This window comes from Merops nubicus, unplaced genomic scaffold (genome assembly GCF_000691845.1).
Source record: "Merops nubicus isolate BGI_N331 unplaced genomic scaffold, ASM69184v1 scaffold5477, whole genome shotgun sequence".
In the NCBI taxonomy this organism is placed as follows: Eukaryota; Metazoa; Chordata; class Aves; order Coraciiformes; family Meropidae; genus Merops; species Merops nubicus.
Window position 1 is genome coordinate 25760 of NW_008620874.1, and position 21202 is coordinate 46961.

At 52.2% G+C, this 21202-nt stretch overlaps 2 protein-coding genes across 2 annotated transcripts in view; both read left to right on the forward strand.

Annotated features, from left to right (window-relative positions):
* The window catches only part of LOC103776715 (exocyst complex component 1-like), a 22662-nt gene extending 10343 nt beyond the window's left edge, over positions 1–12319 (forward strand). The window contains exons 7-17 of the mRNA XM_008944237.1: positions 338–447; positions 1059–1208; positions 1500–1593; positions 6539–6645; positions 6884–6994; positions 7534–7604; positions 8204–8444; positions 9155–9338; positions 9841–10040; positions 11868–12062; positions 12164–12319. Of these exons, the coding sequence (XP_008942485.1) occupies positions 338–447; positions 1059–1208; positions 1500–1593; positions 6539–6645; positions 6884–6994; positions 7534–7604; positions 8204–8444; positions 9155–9338; positions 9841–10040; positions 11868–12062; positions 12164–12319 (1619 nt within the window). The remainder of the gene's footprint in view (positions 1–337; positions 448–1058; positions 1209–1499; positions 1594–6538; positions 6646–6883; positions 6995–7533; positions 7605–8203; positions 8445–9154; positions 9339–9840; positions 10041–11867; positions 12063–12163) is intronic.
* Positions 12320–15111: 2792 nt separating this feature from the next.
* On the forward strand, positions 15112–15888 carry GLOD5 (glyoxalase domain containing 5). Its single transcript, XM_008944239.1, has 3 exons — positions 15112–15252; positions 15397–15552; positions 15736–15888. Exons 1-3 carry the CDS (start codon positions 15112–15114, stop codon positions 15886–15888), a joined length of 450 nt encoding a protein of 149 aa, XP_008942487.1.
* The last annotated feature ends 5314 nt before the right edge of the window (positions 15889–21202 follow it).

Sequence of the window (21202 nt, forward strand, 5' to 3'; positions counted from 1 at the left end):
GGCACAGCCCTGGGCAACCCTCCAGGGCAAGAAATTGTTCCTCAGGGGCAACCTCAACCTCCCCTGGGGCAACTTGAGGCCATTTCCCCTTTTCTTGTCCCTTGGGAGCAGAGCCCGACCCCCCCCCTGGCTCCAGGCTCCTGTCAGGAGCTGTGCAGAGCCAGAAGGTCTCCCCTGAGCCTCCTTTGCTCCAGGCTCAGCACCCCCAGCTCCCTCAGCTGCTCCTCCCCACACTTGGCCTCTAGACCCTTCCCCTGCTGTGCTGTGCTGAGCAATGCTGGTCTGCAGCATGACATCTCATGGTGTTCAATATGACACCCTCTCTTTTCTCCTCAAGGTTACAGGAAACTGCAGGCTGTGGCTGAGCAGCTGATCATGTTTGAAACACTCAAGCAGAACTTTGAAAACGCCTTCATCACTCACATCACAAACATCTTTCAGCTTCAGGTGGGCTTTGCTCTTCATGTAGCCACTCAAATCCCAGAGGATCAGAATATTCTGGTAAAACAGTGATCTAGATGTCACCACAGAAGCATAAAATGGTTTAAATTGGAAAAGATCAGAGTCCAACCATTAACCCAACGCTACCTACTGCTAACCCACATCCCTCACACCACATCTCCATGGCTTGGGAACCCCTCCAGGGGTGGGGACTCCACCACTGCCCTGGGCAACCCTCAAAGGGAAGAAGTTTTTCCTAAATCAAACCTATTACTTGGTGGTTGTCCGTCTGTAATACAAAATCCCAGGATAAAAGCCAAAGGTGGATGGGAGGGACAAGTTCCACCCTGCTCCTCAACAAGAAGCTTTTCTCCCCTGTCTTCTCCTGGGGTTTCCCACATATTACTGATGGGCCAGCTCATTCCTCTGGGCTCAGAATTGTTTCCAGGGCGTGGGATTAAAACCAGAGTCCCAAGTGACTGTTCAGGCTCTGTTTCACTCTTTACAATTGCTTCTCAACCCTAGAGCTGGAAATTGGAGGACAGCTATGAAGTTATTACTCTAGAGCTTCTCAAGGCTCTCTTTTATTTGACTTTCTGCCATTTCTGTTGCTTTAGGGGAATGCTCAGCTCCCTGCTCTTGGTCAGCCCATTGACAAGCTATCTGCACCAAGCCATGGACTCCACCATGAGGAACTGGTGCCCTACATCCCACTCATGGCCTGGCTGAGGAACATCAGCCCCGTTCTGTTCTGTGACCTCCCCAAGGTACAGCTGAAATCCTGAACAAACGTTGCAAACCCTCCAGCAGGAGCAGCTCAGTCAACCTGGGCAATTTGGGTGGAGAGCTTGGTGTCACCCAACCTGCACCACCCACAAGCTTCCTGAGTTTGCCCCTTCTAGGAGAGCATCTGGCCAAGTTGGCCATGTGGTGTTGGACTTCTGTGCTTGGCTGAAAGCAGCCTGGGACTCGGTGGCAGGCACTGTGTTGAAGGGAAGGGTCTGGAGTGTTAAAATTTGGTCTTTTTGCTTTTTTTTGGCCATTTCTCTCCTTTCCAGGTCTACGCCCAGAACCTCAGCAGGCTCTATGACCGAGAAATCAAAGCCTTCTTTGAACAAGCCAAAACCTTCCTGCTGGGCAGAAGAAAAGGAAGTGAGTGATTTGCAAATCTGACCTTTGTGCTGCTGAGAAGGGATTTATGGCAACCACCCTCCACCACGGGTGTCTTCCCCAGATTTTGGGCCATGAATTTGCTTTCTTCTCCACGGGCTGGGTGTGCAGTTGGCAGCAGGGGACACCAGGCAGTGTTTGTGTCAGCCTTGTGGCTCCATGGGGCAACCAGTTTTCTTCAGCTGCTTCCCAGAGCTGCACCTTCCCTTTGGAGGCCTCAAACATCAAAGAATGGGTTGGGTTGGAAGGGAGCTTTAAATATCATCTAGTCCAAGCCCATGGGTGAGGTGGTGTCCTGAGCAGTCTTCAGCTGCTTCCCAGAGCTGCACCTTCCTTCCCTTTGGAGGGCTCAAACATCAATGGGTTGGGTTGGAAGGGAGCTTTAAATATCATCTAGTCCAAGCCCATGGGTGAGGTGGTGTCCTGAGCAGTTGTAAGAGAGGGGGATGTGGCACTGCCTAATGCCTGGTCCATATTTCATGCAAGCAGAGCTGGTCACAGAGCCCTCAGACACTTCTCCTCTCCAGAGATGGCACCAAGGCTCTCCCTGGAGACACGGGTGTAGTTGCAGCAGTATTTCTGAGAGCAGAAGGATTTCATAGCGAGCTGACTCGGGGGCTGTGTGGTCCCAGGGTGCTCATTTCAACAGAAATCACTGTGCCTGACTCCAAATATTCCAGTCAGGTGTTCCTGAAGATAAAAAGAGGAACTGATCTGTCTCCTCTGGAAGTTTGATTGCAGTGAAATCACATTTTCCACCAGCAAAACAAAACAAAGGCCTATCATGGAAAGTTCCACGCCAGCTTGGCCCGGGTTGAATGTCAAAACCCACTTTGTCTGGTGTGTTTAGGCTCTCAGAGGGTCAGCCTGGCTCCTCAAAGCTCTGCAGCTACTTCAGCACTTGTCTCCAGACCCCCGAGCCAGAGGATGAAGGTTTGGGAAGGAAATGGAGCTGGTGGCTGAAGGATCCTGGTGAAGGGCTCTGCCTTTCTGCTGCTCCCACAGCAAGGGTTGTGCCAACAGCTCCTGGCCAGCTGCCCTGCTACTGCCCCATCCTTGGTCTTCTGGGGTGAGGTCCACGCCGTTCTCGTGGGGTGGAAGGGATGGTTAGGGAGCCTGGGCCATGGGCATCTGGATGGAGCTCCCCTGAAGCTCAGCAGGCTGCAGGATCAGACCTTTGCAGATGATTTCCACTTCTGCAGCCCTCCAGGGCCCTTTCCCTTCCTTTGAGAATTGGCCATGGATGGAAGAGCCAACATCTGGGTCTTCTGCTGCAACGTCCTCCCTGCTCGGTGGATCTAGGGGGAACCTGGAGAGTCTGAAGCAGGGACAGGGAGAGCCTGGGCCAGCAGCAACCTGCAGAGGAGCAGGGACAGGCCAGTGTGCCTGCTGGCAGCTCTTCCCATGCTGGGGTGGCTGCAGAACCTTCCTCTGCCTCCCAAATTTTGTGTTGTGGATGGGCCCCAAATCCATGGGGAGAGGAGCACCTGGCATCACTTTGTCCTCCATCGTGGCAGCTCCCACCTTGCAGAGGTGCAGGGGCACAGCACCAAAGAGGCACAACTGGCCCAGAGTGTGCTGGGTCTGCCCACCCCCTTGCTGTGCCCCCAGTACTGCCCCAGTCAGTCCCAGTCCAGGGTGGGCGAATGGCAGCAGACTGACCCTGTCTCTGAAGAGAGGGACACAGGAGCACTTCTGAGCTCCTAGTTTTGGGTGAGACCTATCTCAGCACATCCACCTCCCCTCCCAGTTCCTCCTGCCCAGGGCCAATCCCCCTGGGAGCCCCCAGCCTGTTCTGCTGGCTCTTGTCCTTATGGACATCCAGCACTGCCCACCCTCCCTGGAAGAAGAGGGGTGTGGGCCAACGAAGCAGTGGCTGTAAGGAGATATTCCAGGCAGGATTCAAGTGCTTCCAGCTCCTCTCTGCCTCACTCACCCAGCAGCAGCTCTCCTGCTCACAGCCTGGCAGAGAGGGGCACCTGCTTTGCCTCACCTGCCACGTTGGGGAGAAGAAAGAGTTAAACAAGATGCTGTTCCTCTCACCCTCCTTCTCCTCCACGCCTGGACACAGTTTTTCCTGGGGAAACGTGCTCTTTTCTCACTTCAAACCAGGGATTCCTGAGAGGAGGTAATGAAAGTCCTGGCAGCAAGCGAGCCTGGGGAATTAGCAGCGGGGAAGCAACCTCAGATCTGTGGTGGAGAAGATAATGGGATCAAGCAGCATTTCCTGAAGTGGGGTGATTGCTTTTATTTAAATTAGAAGGCAATAACAAAGATCCTGCGTAGGATAAAGAGGCCCTGGGTCCTATTTGCAAAGTGATGGATGTGCTCTGAGAGAGGGGGTTTAATTCTGCTGGGCAGTAGAAAATAAACCTCCCTGAGATTGTCTCATCCCAGAGCAGAGCTGGGTCTGCTCAGAAAGCCCTTGGAAAGGGGGAGGTGGTGGGGGCAGAGGTGGCTGTTCAAGAGGCTCTTTATGAAAACAGACTTGTTAAATGAAAAGAAAACAGTGTAGGGCAAGTGTTGCAGCCATCCTGCCTGATCCCCTTTTGGAAAATGTTGAACCAGTGATTTCCTTTCAGTACTTTGTCTATTTAACACCTCTGTGAGCCCCATAAAACAGGAGAGACTAAAAGCCCAGGAGAAAAGCCAGTGTCAGAAGGTCACCTTGATGGCTACAAGCCTGTTAGTGTCCTGACCCACCCAAAGGGCTCTGAGTGTTGCTGGGGCTGCTCCCGTGGTCAGGACAAGCTGAGAGGAGCTTTGATGGTACCATGAGAGAGTCCAGAAAAGGCTGTGGAGATGTTGAGGGACTGGAGCATCTCTGTGCCAGGCCAGGCTGAGAGCCCTGGGGCTGCTGAGCTGGAGAAGCCTCAGAGGGGATCTGAGCAGTGCTGAGCAAGAGCTAAAGGGCCCCGGGGGGCAAGAGGCTGGGGCCAGACTCTGCTCAGTGGTGCCCAGGGACAGGCCAAGGGGCAACGGGCACCAACTGGAACCCAGGAGGTGCCACCTGAGCAGGAGGAGAAACTTCTCTGCTGGGAGGGTGCAGAGCCTGGAGCAGCTGCCCAGAGAGGCTGTGGAGTCTCCTGCTCTGGAGAGATCCCAAACCCTCCTGGCTGTGACCCTGGGCACCCTGCTGGAGCAGGGGTTTGGAGGAGATGATCTCCAGAGGTCCCTTCCAGTTCCTACCACCCTGTGACTCTTTGTGGGGAGAGCTCTGGCACAGGTAAGAAGCTCCACCTTGGCTGGGGCTGCTGAGCCCATCACTGAAGCCAGCAGCAGATGGAAACCACAGCCACTGTGTAGGACACAGAGAGGGGAATTTTTAGCAAGTTGTGCCCACAGAGCTGCTGGCAGCCACGCTGCAGAAAGGCACCTTCCCTGGGGCTCGTGGTGCTGCCAGCTGAGATCAGCCTGCCCACCGCTGGAGACACAGGGGACAAAGGAGGAGGGAAGAGCATCCCAACCCTCCCAGCTCCTGGGGACCTTCAGAAACTCCTGCTGAGACATTTTCTGCCTGATTTTTTGGTCCCGGGCTGTTGTGCAGGGCAGGTTTGGCTTTGATGGAGCTCTGCAGGAACCTGATCCAAGGTCTCTCCTGCCGTTTCCCCAGCTCAGCTGCTCCTCGGGGTGAGCTGCTGGATGGATGAAAGCCCAGGCTGGCAAGGACACCTTCCTGAGAACATCCCTCATCCCTGCTCTGAGATATCCCAGGCTCACTCTCTCCACCTCTTTCTTTCTACCCATCACCGTGACCGTGAATTTTTAGGGTTGATTCCCTGCCCTCCTAAAGGATTATTTATGTCTCTCAGTTCTAAATTTACCACCTGATAATTTATCGCCTCCTTTCAGTATTATGGGAGAGTTTAGAAGGCAAACCCCAAGCTGGTCATAATTAATTGTGAGGCAATAATTTAGACTTTCCTCCTCATTTTCCCCCATTCCCTTTTCCACATTACAGGCTCATAAAATTCTTTCCCGTTTGCTGGGGGAAGACTTTTTTTTTCCCCCCCTCCCTTGGTTTTGCCACTTCCCAGCAAGTGAAATTATCACCACAAGGGTGGGGAAAAGGTTATGAAGCAGCTCATTAATTTTCCCCATGGTTTTAGCCAGGCTGAGGTCACGAGCAGGGCTGTCCATCATCTCTCATCCCTGCTCGGCATGCAGGACACCTGACAAATCCTTCCCAAAAGTAAAAGCCCTGCAGGTAGCCCACTCAGATAAGGATATTTTGGCTGTTATGAGGAATGGAAAGCTGGCCTGACTCACTCGAGACCTCTGGGGTTGCTGGAATGAGACCCGTTTTAGAATTAATTAGCAAATAAAATGGATGTTTCCCCACCGATTTCTTTCAGCAAGTGTAACACTGATTTTTTCCTGCACATTTCAATGAAATATTTTCACTTTTCCACATAAGCCAAGCACCCAGTGACAACGCTGTGGTCCAAAGCTGGTGATATTTGAAAAGTATCTTCATTTCCAGTCGCACAGTTATCATTTTAAAAGGTTAATTTAGGAAGAAAGCCAACCCTCCCCCCCTGCCCGAGTTGGAGCAATTTACCACCAAAATTAAGCAACAAATATTTTTCCTGAAGCCCTCGCAGGCATTTCTGCTGATTTATGCTCTTACCAGCCAGGATTTTTCACTCCCCAGTCCTCAAGAGTTAGTACTAAGCACTAAGTAACAAAGGGTTAAGCAGCACAGTCAAAAAGAGTGATGAAAAAGAGAAAGAGAGGAGAAGGCAGATTAAAAAATAAGAGCTAAACCTTCATCCCTCCCCTATATCTGAATCCGACAGGAAAAGGTCAATTCACGCCCAAAATCAGACCTAAAAAAAGAGACATTTAAATCTGTTCAAGTGATGAATGGAGCTGGAAGAGGTCTGAGAGGGCTGGAGAGGTCTGACCACCTACCTGTGCTGCACAGGTCTCCAGGAAAGCTCCGAGAAGCCCATGGGGAGCAGGCACCGCTGGAGTCTCCCGGGGAGCAGAGAGGGCCAGGAGGACACGCCAGGCAAAGGCAACGTCACCAAGGTGAGGAGCTGAAGGGTTCTGAAGGGTTCACGTGTCTCACGGGGGCTGGAGCCCATCCCATGGTCCTCTCTTCAGTGCTGGGTGGCTAGAGGAGAAGCAGAGATGTTCTGTACTGCTCTGACGTGGTCAGATGTTCTCACGTGGCTTAGATGTCCCTTCAGGTGGCCACAGACATCTGCTCCATGTCCTCAGTGTGTGCTAGAAGGGTTTTCTAACACACCCAATGGTTTCTGAGCAGATGTTGGAGCAGGTGCTGAGAGAGCTGCAACCCCTCTGCACTGCAGAGCAGCACTTCATTGAGAAGTTCTTCCAGCTAAGCCACGGTGCTGCAGACCTGCAGGGGCTGGAGGTAAGTGCAAGGACTAGGTCCTCTCCAGTCCCATTGCCAGTCCTCCCTCCAGCTTGACACCAGCCTCAGCAGGCACAGTGGGTTGGCCCCTTACCTCTTCTGGGCTCTTGTCCTCCAGTAACCATCAGTGGTGGCAGCAGTGGGGAAGCTTAAGACCTCCTGATGACAGAGAAGAATTGAATTGAGCTTAATTGCCAGCTCCAGCAAAACCACAGGATCTCCAGTCATCAAACAGGACTTTAATTCCATGGGAACAAATTGGTTTGGGTTAGATGGGATCTTCAAGATCATCCAGTCCCAAGACCCCCACCATGAGCAGGGACACCTCCCACTAGACCAGGTTGCTCCATGCCTCATCCAACCTGGCCTTGAACACCTACAGGATGGAGCATCCACAGCTTCCCTGGGTGACCTGTGCCAGGGTCTCACCACCCTCAGAGTGAAGGGAGCAAAATATGAAGCAGCAGAAATGAAACCCAAGTTTTCCTCCCTGAGGGAAGGCAGGGAAATGATGATCTCCATTCCCTTCTTTCTTCCAGGCACCTGCCACCAAAGGAGGAGAGACTACAACACCTCCAGAGGACTCTCCTTGCCCCAAGCCTCGGAGCCAGTACGTGGCCCATAAGATGTATCTGGCTGCTTGGACAGGGGCATGGTCTGGAGTGTCCTACAGGGACAGCCCAAGGAATTGGTGGAGGGATTTTTTTCTCCACTCTTGACTATCCTGATGTCTACCTGGGCTCAGGTTTGCACCCTGGAGAGCAAAAAGCCAGGCTGGGCGTGGAGAAAGGCTGAGCAGAGCCTGCTGGTTCTGCCTCTCCCCAGCACGGTGGCTCAGAACGGGAGGTTTGTGTTTCATGGCAGACCTCAAGCTTCCATCCGTTTTATTTCCTCATTAGCAAGGTCCTAAAGGGAAATTATGGAACAGAGATCTCAAAAAATATCAGCAGAAAACCAGAGCTTTTTGGCTTTGCTGGCAAAACAGGGGGTTCCAACAGCCTCCCACAAGGCAGAGCTGAAGAGCTGAAGGGTGACCCAAGTGTGCACAGGCTGCACATCAATATTTTGGGCAAGACTTGGCCCCTGCCTCTGCAGCTGGCCACAGGGCCAGTACCCCTCCCTGATTAATTGCTTACCTCTTAAGTTTATCTGGTGGTTGTTTTGGGGTTTTTCCCCCTTTTTTTTTTGATTTGTTTGTGGTTTTTTAAGACTGGAAGATGCCACCACCCGGCTGATGAGCGAGATCTTCAGTTGCCTGGAAGCAGAGCTGAAAGGATTCCTCGAGCTCTGCAGTGGAGTCCACCCCTTCAGCTGCTTGCAGGTCCTGGTTACCTTGAGCGACTCCATCTTTGAGATGTGGGGCTCTTCCCCAGCTCTCCCCTCGTCCTTCCTCAACACTGTCCTGGGCAACATGCTGCTCCTGGCCAAGAGCAGCTTCAACAAGTGCATTGTGAGTGTCAGTAGAAGCAAACCCACGTAGAGCTGGTGTTTGACCTCCTCCAGTCTTCTAACATGATCTTCACTGAAGGCAGGGCTAATTTATATCAGGCAGGGATCTGGCTCTTTGGGTTGAGGAGGATTGGACTCCCATTGTGTCAACAATTGGCTGTGTGAGGGAGGTGGGACAAACCCAAGTGCCCTCCGTGCCTCCTTTCACCAGGATGGTCAAACCAAAGCACGTCAGATGGCTGGAGCCAAGTCCTCCTGGCACAACAGGACATAATCCAGCAGAGAAGGGAGCATGTGGGGCTTGAGAGCCCATCAGAAATGTCCAAGCAACCTAGCTCTGAGTCCACTGAGGTCAAGGGAAGCCACACATTGATGTTAACTGTTGTTGCAAGACCTGGAGGAGCAAGACTGCTCACAACCAGCCTGAGAAGTCCAAGAAGTGGCAGTGGGGAACATCTCTGCCCTAAGAGGTGTGGGTGGGGAGATCTCAGCACTGTGTCTGAGGCAGGCAGCACAGTCTGGGAGAGAAGGTGCTCCAGGAGAGCAGGTAGCATGGTCTGGACTAGGAAGCTCACGTATCTCCCCATAAAGACACCATAAATGGAGAAAGTGGTCCCCACAACCCCTTTGCTTTCTGGCCTTACTGCACCACGAGAGGAGGCTGAGGCCACGTCAGCTCCAAGAGGGTCCTGTCTTGTGTGTTGTTGCCAGGGGACCTTGTGTAGAGAGATTGAGGAAGCGAAGATGCCCAGCAAGATGAAAGGTGGGATCCTGCCCTCCGTGAGCCGCTTCGAGGAGTTCGTGAACTTCTCAGAGGAGGTGTTCAGGACAGCTCGGAGGAGAGGGGAGCTGGACAAAGCACACCTCAGGCTGGCCAGCAGCGTCTTCAGCAGCAGTGAGTACAAGGCTGGCAGCTGTAAAGGGCTGGGGTGTCAAGCACAAGGGTTGTCCAGGGCTGTGCCAGGCTGCCCAGGGCAGTGGTGGAGTCCCCACCCCTGGAGGGGTTTCCAAGCTGTGGAGATCATGAAGTGGTGTAGAGAGGCAGCTCCTCCCCCTGCAGATGAGCCTGGGGTGACCCACTGAACAGCAGCTCCCAAATCCACGAGCAGAGCCCCTTCCAGGCTCCAGCAGTGTTCACAGCAAAGCAGGTGAGATAGGGAATCCAGCTCCCCAACAACGTTTGGTCAGGGCTGGACTTGGAGGTTGCTGCAAATCAAATGTCCTGACCCCAAAGCTCTCCAAGGCAAGGTGGTTGAAGAGCTGGGATGATGCTGAGCTGAGCTCTTGGTTAAACTCTCCACTGGTGACCCAAGCACGACAGCATCTGGACCTCATGTCCCTCCTGACCCAGGCTGCAGGGTCTTCTCTTTGTACCTGACTCGTTCCTTTCTTTCAAGTCAACAGTTTGTCCTCAGCAAACCTGAAGATGAACACAGATATGGTCATGATGGAAAATTTCCACCACGTTCACTGCTTCCTGTGCCAAAAGAAGATCCACTGCCTGGAGGGCAAGAAGAGAGAAGCCAAGCAGAGGTACAGCGAGCACATGGAGAAATACGTCACCAAGTACCTGGGCCAGCCCCTGGAGAAGCTCAACGTGAGTACAGGAGGAAGAGACCTTTGCCTGGCTCTCAGGGGGCAAACGCCCTGCCCAAAATCAGGAATTAACCAGGGTTCCAATCACCCCTCCCCAAATCCAGGGGGAGATGATCACAGCTTGGTGTCACACCAACGTCCCTGGAGCCCTTCTCTGAGCACTCCCATGGCACAGCCCTGGGGCTCAGCACCACGGGGGGCTAGGACTCAGCCTGGCTGGTGGCCCGAGCCCCCGTGGCTCGCGTGCCTGTGCCCAGCACGTGCCAGTTTGGCTCTGCACGGCTGGCTGGGCTGCTAGACCTGACACAGCTCCACGTTCCCCCAGGGGCTCCCCGAGCCAAGAGCGTCTGGGTTAGCCAACGCAGACAGAACCCCCCAGAGCTCCCAGAGATGGGGGCTGCTCCTCAGAGCCCTCCTCACCCCACTCCTCCTCTCTTCTCACTGGCCGAAAACATCTCCCAGAGCCACGGCAGCTTCAATTATTTACAGGGCTTGTTACTTTCCATTTGTTTCCAGCCTTTGCTGTTAAACATCTTGGAGGTCTTGGAAGATCAGCTCGGTGTCTCGAGCTACCTCCAGCCCTGCTGAAGGGCTCCAAGCCCTTCTTCTGCCAGGGGAAGCACAGCTGCATAGCTGACACCAAAGAGAGTAACGTGAGGGTACTTGGAACATGTCCTGCTCAGGGATTTCCAGAGTCCTGGTGTGTCCTTCTCTAGCAGGCCACGCAGGTCTTCAGGTCTGAGCACAATTTACTAGGATCAGGAGAAGATGCAAAGGGACCTAACCAATGGAGGAGCCTCTTTCTGGTTTTGGAAACTCCTTATTCCTTTAGGAACCCTTTCTTTCTGAAAATCCTTTGGATTTAGGGTATTTCTCCACAGCAAAATTGGAGTGGAAGTACCCAAGGCAGCAGATTATTGTGCTGTATGAACCAGAGGGTAGACAACAGGCTGAAGGAAGTGATTATTCCCTTTTCCCAGCCTTCATTAGACCAGATGTGGAACACCACATCCAGCTGTGGCAGAGACAGATGTGTGTCACATCTACCTGTGACAATGAGACACTGCTAACAGGAGCAAGGCTGGGGGAGGGCCACCAACGTGGTGAGGAGAGGTTGGAAGAGCTGGATGTTGTCAGCCTAGAGAATGGACAATTTTCAGGGGGACTTAGCAGCCACCTTCCCTAGAAGATCACTGAGGTGCACAGCAGGATGATCTAAACCTAAAAAAAAAGGAAGGTTCCAGCTGGATAGAAGGGAAAAAAATAACTCTAAGGATAATAAAGCATTGGGGACAGTCTGTCTTCTGTCCAGAGAGGTTGCACAATCTCTATCCTTGAAGGTTTTCAAGTCCTACCTTGAGAAGTGCCCCAGGTACCCTCATTTGAACTCAGTGTTGAACCTGCTTTGAGCAGGACGTTGAACTAGAGGCCTCCTGAGGTCCCTTCCAGCCTGACTGATTCTGTGCCCAAAAAAAGCTCATTCACTCCACACTTCTGCAGCTTCTGAGATCCCACAACCCCATCCCCAAGCTCCAGACCCTCCGTGGTGAGCAATGCCAAACGAAACACCACAGGAGTGATTTTTTTCCAGCAGTCCCACTGCTCAGTGGTGCTGCAACCCCTGGAGATGCTGCTTGCCAAGCAAGGAGGGAAGAGAGTAGACAAAATTCCCAATGCCCTGATTTCCTGGAGGACAAGCGACCTCCAATATTTTGTGTGCCCTTGATGAGATGTGGGAAGGGAACTGAGGAAAGAGGCCAGGTTTCAGCCCTGCTGTAGGACACCACCTTAGGGCAGCTCCCCAGTGAACATCTCCTTGCCTTTCCAGCACTTCTTTGAAGGAGTGAAAGCCCGTGTGGCCCAAGGGGTGAAAGAAGAAGAGGTCAGCTTCCAGCTGGCCTACAGCAAGCAAGAGCTGAGGAAAGTCATTGAAAAATACCCTGGCAAGGAAGTGAAAAGAGCCCTTGAGACGCTCTACAGGAAAATCCACAAGTATCTCTCTGAGGAGGAAAACCTTTTGCCGGTAAGCAGAGCGTGGTCGGGGCATGGTGTTGAGATTTTTGGGGAGCTCAGGACTGCAAAGGGTCAGGGCAGTGAGGGTGTTGATGGTTTGCTTCTCCACAGGTGGTGTGGCACGCCATGGAGCAGCAGCTCATGCGTCAGTACCGGGAGTTTGAGGAGCTGATCCAACGCTGCTACGCAGGGTCAGGGATCACCATGGACTTCACCACGGAGGACTTGCTCAGCTACTTCAACTCCATCACCCTCTCCAACCTGTAGGGGCAGCTCTCTCTGCTGGGAGCAGCTCAGGAACCCTCATCTGCAGCAGTTTAAGGAGCTAAACTCAAAGCCCTTCCCAAGCTGAAGTTTGATCCGCAGCAGCCTCATCCTAAACTCAGCACTAAATCTGACTTGTCACTCTTAGGCCAGGTTTCCCTTGGAGAAGTGGAATTCTCCAGACCCAAAACAGACTCCCTGCTGCAAGAAACCATCATGCATTAGTAAAAACAACACCCTCAAACATCAAATTCCTGCCAAAGTGAGCACTGGTGCCATTCCTCTCCAGCAGTGGAAGGCGGCTCCTCTCCATGAGCTCTACTTTTATCTGCACCCAAACTTCCCAGTGAACCTCTGCTAAAGCAAGAGGGTTACAACACACAGAGACATGAGTGACTACATCCAGACATCAGAACATGCCCCAGTGCTCTACCAGCTCTTCAGCAGAGACACAGGAAAGGTCAGAGTTATTAATATAACAAGCTTTATTGCTTTTAGCTAAGGAAGGATTTACTTGCCTGGAAAGTGGCGTGGAGCAGAGGCTGCAGTCCCAAGGATCCAAAGCAGAGCTGCCTCTTCTAACTCCCCTTGCTTGTGAAGCCTCCTGTAGCAACATCACAACTCACCAATAGAGTTTTGTGGTTGAAAACACAGCCTCTGTCTCTTGTGATGATCCTCGTGGAGCTAACATGTTCAGAACTTTCTCTCTAAAACAATGAAGAGCCTGAACCCTTTGATTCAGTACAAAACAAGCCTGGTCCATAGCAGTGATGCAGGGTCAAGGAGCAGGAGATCAGTCTACAAACTGAAGCCCAGACAAGCAGAGTCTTTAGCCAGCTAGAAGCAGATCTGAGGCCAGACAGGAGACAAACACCCTCAGACCAAAACTCAGGCGTAGAGTGAAGGTCCTGAGAGGAGCTTAAATAAGCTCTGGGGCCCATGGGTGAGGCTGGAAGCCCCCAGGTGAGGCTGGTCAGGGCTAGTAAGACTATCAGTGCTCCAGAGCCCTGTCAGGGGTCAATGCTCTGTTATCAGCACCTGAGGGGACAACTTTAGAGGTTTTTGTAAAAAAAAAAGATAGGATTTTTCCCAAGAACATGAAATTTGGGAGGTCCACCTCCTGCCTGTCCATCTGTCTGCCAGTCCCACTCTTGAACCATAGGATCTGGAGTGGGAAGGAGAGCAGAAGCCACTGAGACAGTCAGCTCCTGCAAAAGGAGGTGAAGAGGTGAGGTTGCCCACTGCTGGGGAGCCTGCTGCAGCTGCCTGCCACAGCTCCTCTTCTCCAGGGGTTCTTCTCACCAGGAAGCCACCCTGGTCTGAGCACCAAGCTCTATCATGTGCTTTGATACAACACACGTGGCTAAACCATCCAGATTCTTTCCCTGGGATTGTGCAAGTAACTCTGAGTAGCTGGACTTGGAGGTCCTTTGGGTCAAGGTGCACTTCTGCAGGGAGCAGTGCTCAGAGCTCCAGTTTCTAATCGTGTTGGCCTTTCACCTTCGTTCTCCTGTGACGTTGCTGCTGGCCCAGCTCAGCTCCAGGCAGCAGGAAGAGGATGGTGACCAGGGAACCACCCAGGAGCCATCCAGCACAGGCTCGTCCAGCTCTTTGTCCTCTCTCACAGGTACTCTTGGAGCCTGGTTTCCTTGCAGTGGTTTGCTGAGGGGCTGCTGTGGGAAGGGAGGGTTGTCTTGGCAGGAGGTGGGAGCTGCAGGCTGTGACATGAGGGTCCTGCAACTTGGAGGACTTCCTGGGTGGGAAGGACTCGGCAGAGGGACTGAGCCTGGATTGCCCAGAGGTGAGGGTGTCACACCCCAAAGAGCAGCAAGGAGGAGCAGGGACCTTCCCCTGGCCCTGTTAACAGCTTCTTCCTGTAACTGGGGTGATCCCTGGGCACAGTCCAGCCCATGCTGGAGTCCCAGCTTGGGGACAATGGTCTCCTCTCACTGCAGGGAGCAGGTGCCCTGGTGAAACTGTGCCTGGTTTCATGCTGACCTTGCTCCTGTATCAGGGGGGCTTTGAGATGTCTCCTCGCCAGCATTTCCCATGCACTCTGCTGCAGAAGAGCAATGGCAGAGTGCATGACCCCCACCTAAGAGAAAACACCAAGAACCACTCAGCCCAGGCTGCTGAGTCCCCTGCACCCTCGCCCTGCTTCTCCTTGGACCTTTGGCAGCAGCCTCACCCTCTGCCTGCTGATAACATCAGCCCTGGTCAGGGCCACGGTCTCTATCTTATGGCCCATGTTCTATAAGCCCCTTTCCATGGGGACCCCAAGCAGCTGCTTCAGCCCTGGTGCCCTTTTCTCCCAGCAACACCCTTCCCCCAGAGACATTTCCTACCAGATTGTCAGGACCCAGCTTGTCTTCACTCTCTGTCTTTGTTCCACCTGGATGAGGATCTGCACCTGACATGAAAGGAGGTTGTGAGGACACCAGGGTGGGTTTGGGGGGGAAGGATCACACACGTGGTCCATCCTTGGTGCACACAGGTTTTTAGGCATTGGGAGCTTAGCATCTTGGTGACATCAGCCCTCAGCGAGGTCACTCAGCTCGTCCTCAAGATGTGGCCCAGCCAGGGGCTCTAGCAGGCTGAGGTTCCACCAGAACAAAGTGGGGGTCTGAGGCCTTTCCAGGGAGGAGAATTTATTGCTTCTGTACTTGTGCCACCTGCAGGCCAAAAGAAGGTCCTGTTCCATCTCCATTCACAGGCTGGACCGTTTCCCTGGGTAGCTGGCTGCTCCTGACCACCCCGTTCTGTGGCTTTGCATGCTGGTTCCCAGCCCTGACACGATGTCCTGGAAGGAGGAGTGTAGGAGTCCACCCCCGTGTTTCATCCAGCGTCTGGACCACCTCGTGTTGACTGTGAAGAGCATTGAGGCCACGGTGGCCTTTTATTCCAAAGTCCTGGGCATGGAGGTGGTGACTTTCAAGGTAATGTGGGCTTAGTTTGGGTCTAGGAGACCTGGAGCTTCAGTTCTAGTCCCCAGGACTTTGAGGACTACCCAGATGGGTGGGTGCTGAGGGTTTCCAGCCCAGCAAATCTCACTGTGCTTTGGTTCTTCTCCCTGGGGCCAGGGGAATCGCAAAGCTTTGCGTTTTGGCAACCAGAAGTTTAACCTGCACGAGGCTGGGAAGGAGTTTGAGCCCAAGGCTCGGTGCCCAGTGCCTGGCTCTGCAGACCTCTGCCTTATCACACAGGTGCCCCTGGACCAGCTGCTGGATCATCTGAAGGTGAGGAAAGCACAGAGTGTCCCCAAGACGCTGTGACCCCCAGAGGCACGAAGTCAGACTGCCCCCCAAGTGCCACTTCCAAGGGCTGTGCCTTGGGGAGTGACAGGATTGTCTCATCCTGGCTGGGAGGAGAGCTCAACGCCCTGCCAGGCATTAAACCCCTGCTCCTATGTCCCCTCCCAGGCCTGTGGAGTGACTGTTGAAGAAGGTCCCGTGGCCAGAACTGGTGCCATGGGTCCAATAACATCCATCTACTTCCGAGACCCTGATGGGAACCTGATCGAGGTCTCCGGGTACCCCACGGACGTGGCTGCAGTCGGTGGAGGGACACCTTAACCACAGCTCCTGCCCTGCCTGGGTCCCAGCAGGAGACACGACGCAGAGACCAGGATTTGGTGGCCAATTTCCAGCTTCAAGCTTTTCCTCTGCAAACCTAGGACAAGTCTCAAATCCCAGCCCTAAAAGCAGGACCTGTGTGAATGCTGAAGAGTTTTCCCAAGACATCCTGCTCAGCTCTCAACCCTGGGTGTGAAACCTGCTTTATAAACCACCATCAATGGAGGCTTCACGACCTTCTTGGAAGATCTGTCCTCCTGCTGCTGCTGCACTGCTCTTGTTGGGACGTTTTTCCTCATGTCTGACACATTTTGCTGCAGTGGAAGCCACTCATTTCCACACTGTCCACCATAAACACAGCAGAACCTGTGGTTCCTCTGCTCCTCATAGTCACTGATGAGTCTGTCTCTGTTTCTCTCTGTGTGCTCACTTGGCTTGCCTCAGGCTGGCTCCCACACCAAGCCAGAGGTTTGAATCCAGCTGTGACTGTTGAAACCCATTTCCTGCCTGGATAATGGGAACTTGGCCTCAGCATCTAACACACAAAGTGCTCCTCCTGAAGCTGAAGCTCTGTGCCTCACACTCAGCTCTGCACACATATCTGTAGGGCACCAGGGATGGGGAAAAGTCAGGGTGAGATGGCTGCGTGGAGGGGATGGTGTCTGAAGCTGGTGAGTTCACCCCTATTTTTGCAGGGATGAGGGGGAGATGCTGGTATCAGGCAGAAGACATTGGCTCCCCTTTGCAGCCCAAGCTGGCTGCCCTGTTTTCCCAGTAAGGCAGGAGCAGGGCTTGGCTCTGGCCCCAAAACCAGCTGCCTGTGTCTGGCCTGCACTTCCCAAGGGAAGGAAGAGACTTTGTGCTGCAGCTCGAAGGGATTTGCTCCTCCCTTCCATCCCCACGGATGGCACATTCCCATGGATCCTTTCATTCATTCATTCACTTCTGGAAGAGCAGTTTCCTTGCAAAACTTTCCCCCCAGTAACAACACATCCATTCAGCCAGACAGGGCTCTGGGCCATCTCATCTAGACAGGGCTTTTCTCAAGAAAGCTTGTGTCAGATGATCCTTGAGGTCCTTTCTATCCTGGGGGTATTCTCTGATTTTATGTCCAGAGCTTGGGAGAGGAAATCCACCACTCTTACCTTCCTCTCTCCAGAAAGGAGATGCAGAGCTGCTCCAGGAGCTCTGGCACGGAGGAAGGCACGGCCCATCCCCACCAGGAGGAAGGTTTGAAGGCAGGGATCTACCACAGCAGAGTCCAGAGGGACTCCCCTGGAGAGACTCCAAACCCAGCTGGATGTGACCCTGGGCACCCTGCTGTGGGCTTGGACGAGATGATCTCCAGAGGTCCCTTCCAGCCCCACCACGCTGGGGTTCTGTGATGACACTCAATTACTTGTGGGACTGTCCTAAGTTTTCTTCTTTCTTTAATTAATTAACCCCCTAATTCCTCAGCTATTTAAAAAGCACAAAACAGGGAAGAAGGATTTGGGGTTTTTCAAGGAGAGCAGTTCCCCCGCTGGCCACGCTGTGGTAGCAATGCTAAACAGTGCTGGAGGCAGAGAGGACTCTTCTGACCTCTACAGTCAAAACCCTCTCTAAAAACTGAAATAAACCCTGAATCGTATGAATTATTTTGCTTTCTGCTGTAATTTCGTGGGAAATCCCAAATTTTCCATGGCGGAAAAAAAAAAACAAACAAAACAACAAACCCCTAAAAAATTCAAACTGGTGCCGATGGTGGCTGGAGGGACTCAATGCACATGGGGGTGAACTAAAGACACGAGCTGCCATGGGGGAAAGCCAGGGACACCTCAGGACCTCCAGCGGGTGACCGGAGCCCCGGGGAGGGGACCCCCGGGAGGGACCCCAAGGGGAGCGGAGCCCCCGCGGTCCTAGAGCCGCCGCCCCGGCCGCTGTCCAGGGTGCTGAGGGACAGCGGTTGGGGGCACCTGGAAGACTCCGTGATCTTAAAGGTCTCTTCCAACTATCATATGAATCTATCAATTTCTGCCATGGCATTGGAGTTATGGAGCGATTACTAACACAGATCCTGCCTGGCTCTGTACTGCGAGTGTCCTTTCACTCACTGAGCTTGCTCCTGTGAATATATTTGGGGAGAAATGTTTCCTTTCCTTAATTTCAAGTGTTGTTTATCTTGGAACAGCAGCAGCAAGAAGGACAATGGCTCTTTTTTCTTATTCAGCCTGAGAGGAGAAGTCGGGGACTTTGGTGGCACCATATTAATTGCTGAACACCCTCAGTGTAGACAAGCTGGTCTATAATTTTCACAGGCAATTTTTTTTTCCTTTGGCTTTTTTAAGGCCTCACTTCCTGTGCCAGGCATTTGGGCCTCCTAAATAGTTCAGAATATGAAATATTTGCTAATAGTGGATGAGACACTCACCTGGGCTGGGATACTGGGGGCTTTGAGAGGAAATACCATGAGTGGAAAAGATCTCAGATATCCCTTTAGCTCCTAGATGCCTGGAAAAGCCACTGTCGTGGTTTAATTCCAGCCAGCAACTAAGCACCAAGCAGCTGCTCATTCACTCCTCCCCCATCCCAGTGGGATGGGAGGAAAAAGCAAAAGAAAAGTAAAATTTGTGGGTTGAGATAAGAACAGTTTAATAAGTAAAATAAAATAAAACTAAACATAATAATAATAAAACATAATAAAACATAATAATAATAAAATATAATAATAATAAAACATAATAACAATAAAACATAATAATAATAATATTAAAGAAAATGAATATAACCAAAAAAAAAAGAGAGAAATAAACCAGGACAAATAAAAAAGGGCAAGTGATGCACAATCCAGTTGCTCACCCCCAGCTGACCGATGCCCCAGCAGTGATCTGCACCCTTGGCCAACCTCCCCAGTTTACATGCTGGGCATGATGTCCTGTGGTAGGGAATACACCTTTGGCTAGTCCAGGTCAGGTGTCCTGCCTGCGTCCCCTCCCAGCTTCTTGTGCACCTGGACACTACCAAAACATGAGAAGCTGAAAATATTTAACTTAGGCTAAGCATGATGTAGCAACAACTAAAACATCAGCACGTTATCAGCATTATTCTCACACTAGATCCAAAACATGGCACTGAGCCCACTACTAGGAGGAAAATGAATCCAACCTACCTATCCCAGCCAAAACCAGGGCAGTCACTCACTGCTTCAAGTGATAAGGGACCAAATAAAAGGAAAGTTGGATCCTTCCAGCCTTCCTGTGCCTCCCCTTCCTAATTTTACACAGGGACAGGATTGCATCTGAAGGGATAGCCAGGGTGTGAAGGAGTTTAGAAGGGTTTCTGGATCTCAAGGACAAAATGTAGCCTGAAACCCAACTGAAAAGCCTTTTTTTTCCTGTAAAAGATGCTCGTTCCATCCTCTCTTGCTCAGCTTCACAGCTCCACGGCCTCCCTGCAGCACAGTGCAGAAGGCATGAGAAGGAGAACACTGCAACAGAAGTTTGGATGCTGAAACCACCAAAAATCCACTGAGACTCATTGTTCCCTCCACTGAAGCCCCTCTAGGTTCTGTCACACATATTGATCCTCTGGAGAAACTTGGAGCTGATGGACGATGTGGAAGGTGCTGGCTCCAGGGGTTTCCAGTTCATTGGGCTGTGAAACAGGGAATGAGGTTTTTGGTGATCTCACACCTGGCTCAAACCGAGGGAGACCAGAAGCTTGTCAGGGAAACTTAGCAAGTATTTGAAATGTGTTGCTTGATGGAGAAGCACTGGGTGACTTTTTTTTTGTTGAGAGCTCATGCTCAACCACGGCCAAGCTTTGCTGGCCAACAGCTATTGTTCTCACCACAAAACCCAGGAGCCTGTGGGGCTCAGTATAAATATATGACGCTGGAGAAACTGGTGGCCACAGGCCAGGATTCTAGCTGGCCCTGTCCTAGCCTCTGCTGGGTTGCCCATCTATTGGGAGAGCCTCTGTATTGCACATGTTTGGATTAAAACTGAAAACCTGATGGCTTAGATAATGCACCATTCGCTCTTTATGCTGAAAATGACTTTAACTTCAGTTGTTTATTCAGAAAGATTCAAGGTGAATATGTGAGGCAGTACCAGAGTGGATTAAGGGGTGGGAAAACAGCTTTGCTAAAGAGGAACCAGCCCACATTCCTTCCTGCCTGCCTCATCCCACCTCAGTTTCCTTTGCAGAAGACAACCCTCAGTTCTGCAGCAGGTTCTGTACCTCTATCATCATCATACTGGAAACGTGTCCTTTGGGTCAGCAGCCACAGTATTTGTTTAATGAGAAGAGGAAATGTGTCCTCAAAAAGGACACAGGGTAAGGAAGCCCTTCAGGGAACGGCTGCTCAGGAGCACAAGTACTGGTTCCATCCCAGTAAAATGGAAAGAGGAGTTAAGAACAGTCTCAGGAAGTTTTCCCTCCTCCCAGGGGAGAGAATCAGGAATTTCCCAACGTCAGTCACAGCATCTATGTGCCCACGTCACCATCCAGAGGTGCCTCTCTCTAGGGACCACCCCTGGTGAGCCAGCTCGGAGGAGGTGCCTGGGCAAAGCCAGGAGGGAGGATGTGGCACGGCCTGAGGATGGGCAGGGATCACCTCACGGGAGGTGTAGGGCTGATCTTGGGTTCCTCACCTACCAACTGCCTTCATACAGAAAAGGGTGCTTCAACGTGAGGGGTTTAAAGGGTGCTTGAAGCAGCCCTTGTGGTGACAAACACTCCCCAAGTGCTGGAGAAATGGGAGGATTTACTGGAAAAGAAAAAAGGATCCCTCTCTGGCAGAGAGCTCTGCAGGCAGGGCTGTTTACAGTAGCTGATAGGTTTTGCATCTGGCCAGCAGGATTAACCAACCAGGGCCTGAAAAGTGCCCAGAAGGGCACTAAAAAAAGCACACATTTTGCAGCTGGACTTCCTCTTCTTCCCAGCCTCAGCCGTTCGGTGTCCTGCACAGAAATAAACTTTGGATGCAGCTTTAAAAACTATCCAGAGTTCCCGTGGAGGAACCAGCTTCCAGATGATCCCTCAGGATCCTCAGAGGTTCCCATGGGGTTGGGGTTTTTTTTTTTGGTATTTGTGGTGGCCTTCCTGTGGCTACTCAGACAGCACCAACCATGAGTTGAAATTTAATCTGTGCAGTAATTCCTGCCCCAGACACCTCCTGCCCCAAGGGCTCCCCTGGTTTTAAAGCATCTACTTTGGTCTCAAGGGGTGGGGACTCTCCAGTCATTGGAAATCAATAGTAAAGCACCAACGAAGAAAGGAATTGGAGTTTCACTGGGGCAAGTCCCCTATGAAAACCTCACTTGTGGTTCTC